Source organism: Colobus angolensis, unplaced genomic scaffold (genome assembly GCF_000951035.1).
Source record: "Colobus angolensis palliatus isolate OR3802 unplaced genomic scaffold, Cang.pa_1.0 Scaffold1, whole genome shotgun sequence".
Classification (NCBI taxonomy): domain Eukaryota; kingdom Metazoa; phylum Chordata; class Mammalia; order Primates; family Cercopithecidae; genus Colobus; species Colobus angolensis.
The window spans coordinates 17,456,810-17,457,484 of NW_012110918.1; the positions used below are offsets into that span (position 1 = coordinate 17,456,810).

The 675-nt window shown below is 67.7% G+C and overlaps 1 protein-coding gene across 1 annotated transcript in view; it reads right to left on the reverse strand.

Annotated features, from left to right (window-relative positions):
* AATK (apoptosis-associated tyrosine kinase) overlaps window positions 1-675 on the reverse strand; it is a 51,755-nt gene that overhangs the window by 12,659 nt on the left and 38,421 nt on the right. The window contains exon 7 of the mRNA XM_011933263.1: window positions 36-169. Within this exon, the coding sequence (XP_011788653.1) occupies window positions 36-169 (134 nt within the window). The remainder of the gene's footprint in view (window positions 1-35; window positions 170-675) is intronic.

A 675-nucleotide genomic window follows, 5' to 3' on the forward strand; every position in this document is an offset into this window, starting at 1 on the left:
GGGCTTCCTGGCCACTGGCCCGCGCCCACCCTCACCTGTGCACGTAGTTGTTCCGATGCAGGTGCAGGACACCGCAGGCCACCTCACAGGCCATGCGCTGCAGGGTCAGGGGGTCGGGCGCCATGGACTCCGCCACCCGGCAGCTCCGCAGGTAGCCCTTGAGGTCCCCCTGCAGAAAGGGGGCATGGCGCAGTCACCAGCAGACTGGGGACTGGCCACCCTGGAAGGTCCCTGCCTACCTCCCCAACTCCTCCACCCCTACCCACAGCTGACGGACAGCAGCTGCCCCGATCAGCCCCACACCCTGCACGGCGGCTGATACCCAACAGTTCCTGGAGAGGGGCTGTGTCCACCAGGGCTGGGCTGGACTGAAGGCTCCCTCTCTACTGCCCCTCAGCCAGCCCCGGGCAGCAGGAGTCCCTTGGCCTGTGGTACAGAGAGAAACGCAGGGCCCAGGTGGATCTGCTTGACGGAGCCTGGGGCTGGTGGTCGAGGGTTGGTCGGCAGCCCCTGACCTGCCGAAAGCCCAGCTCCTGGGAGGGCCAGCGTTACGAGTCCAGACGCCAATGTGTGAGGGCCCCTGTCCCAAGGGAAGCCAGCAGGGGACCTAGCCCAGCTGCGGGCAGGCTCGGCTCAGTGCAGGAGCTGTGTATGTGCAAGGGGGTGGGGGGCAGG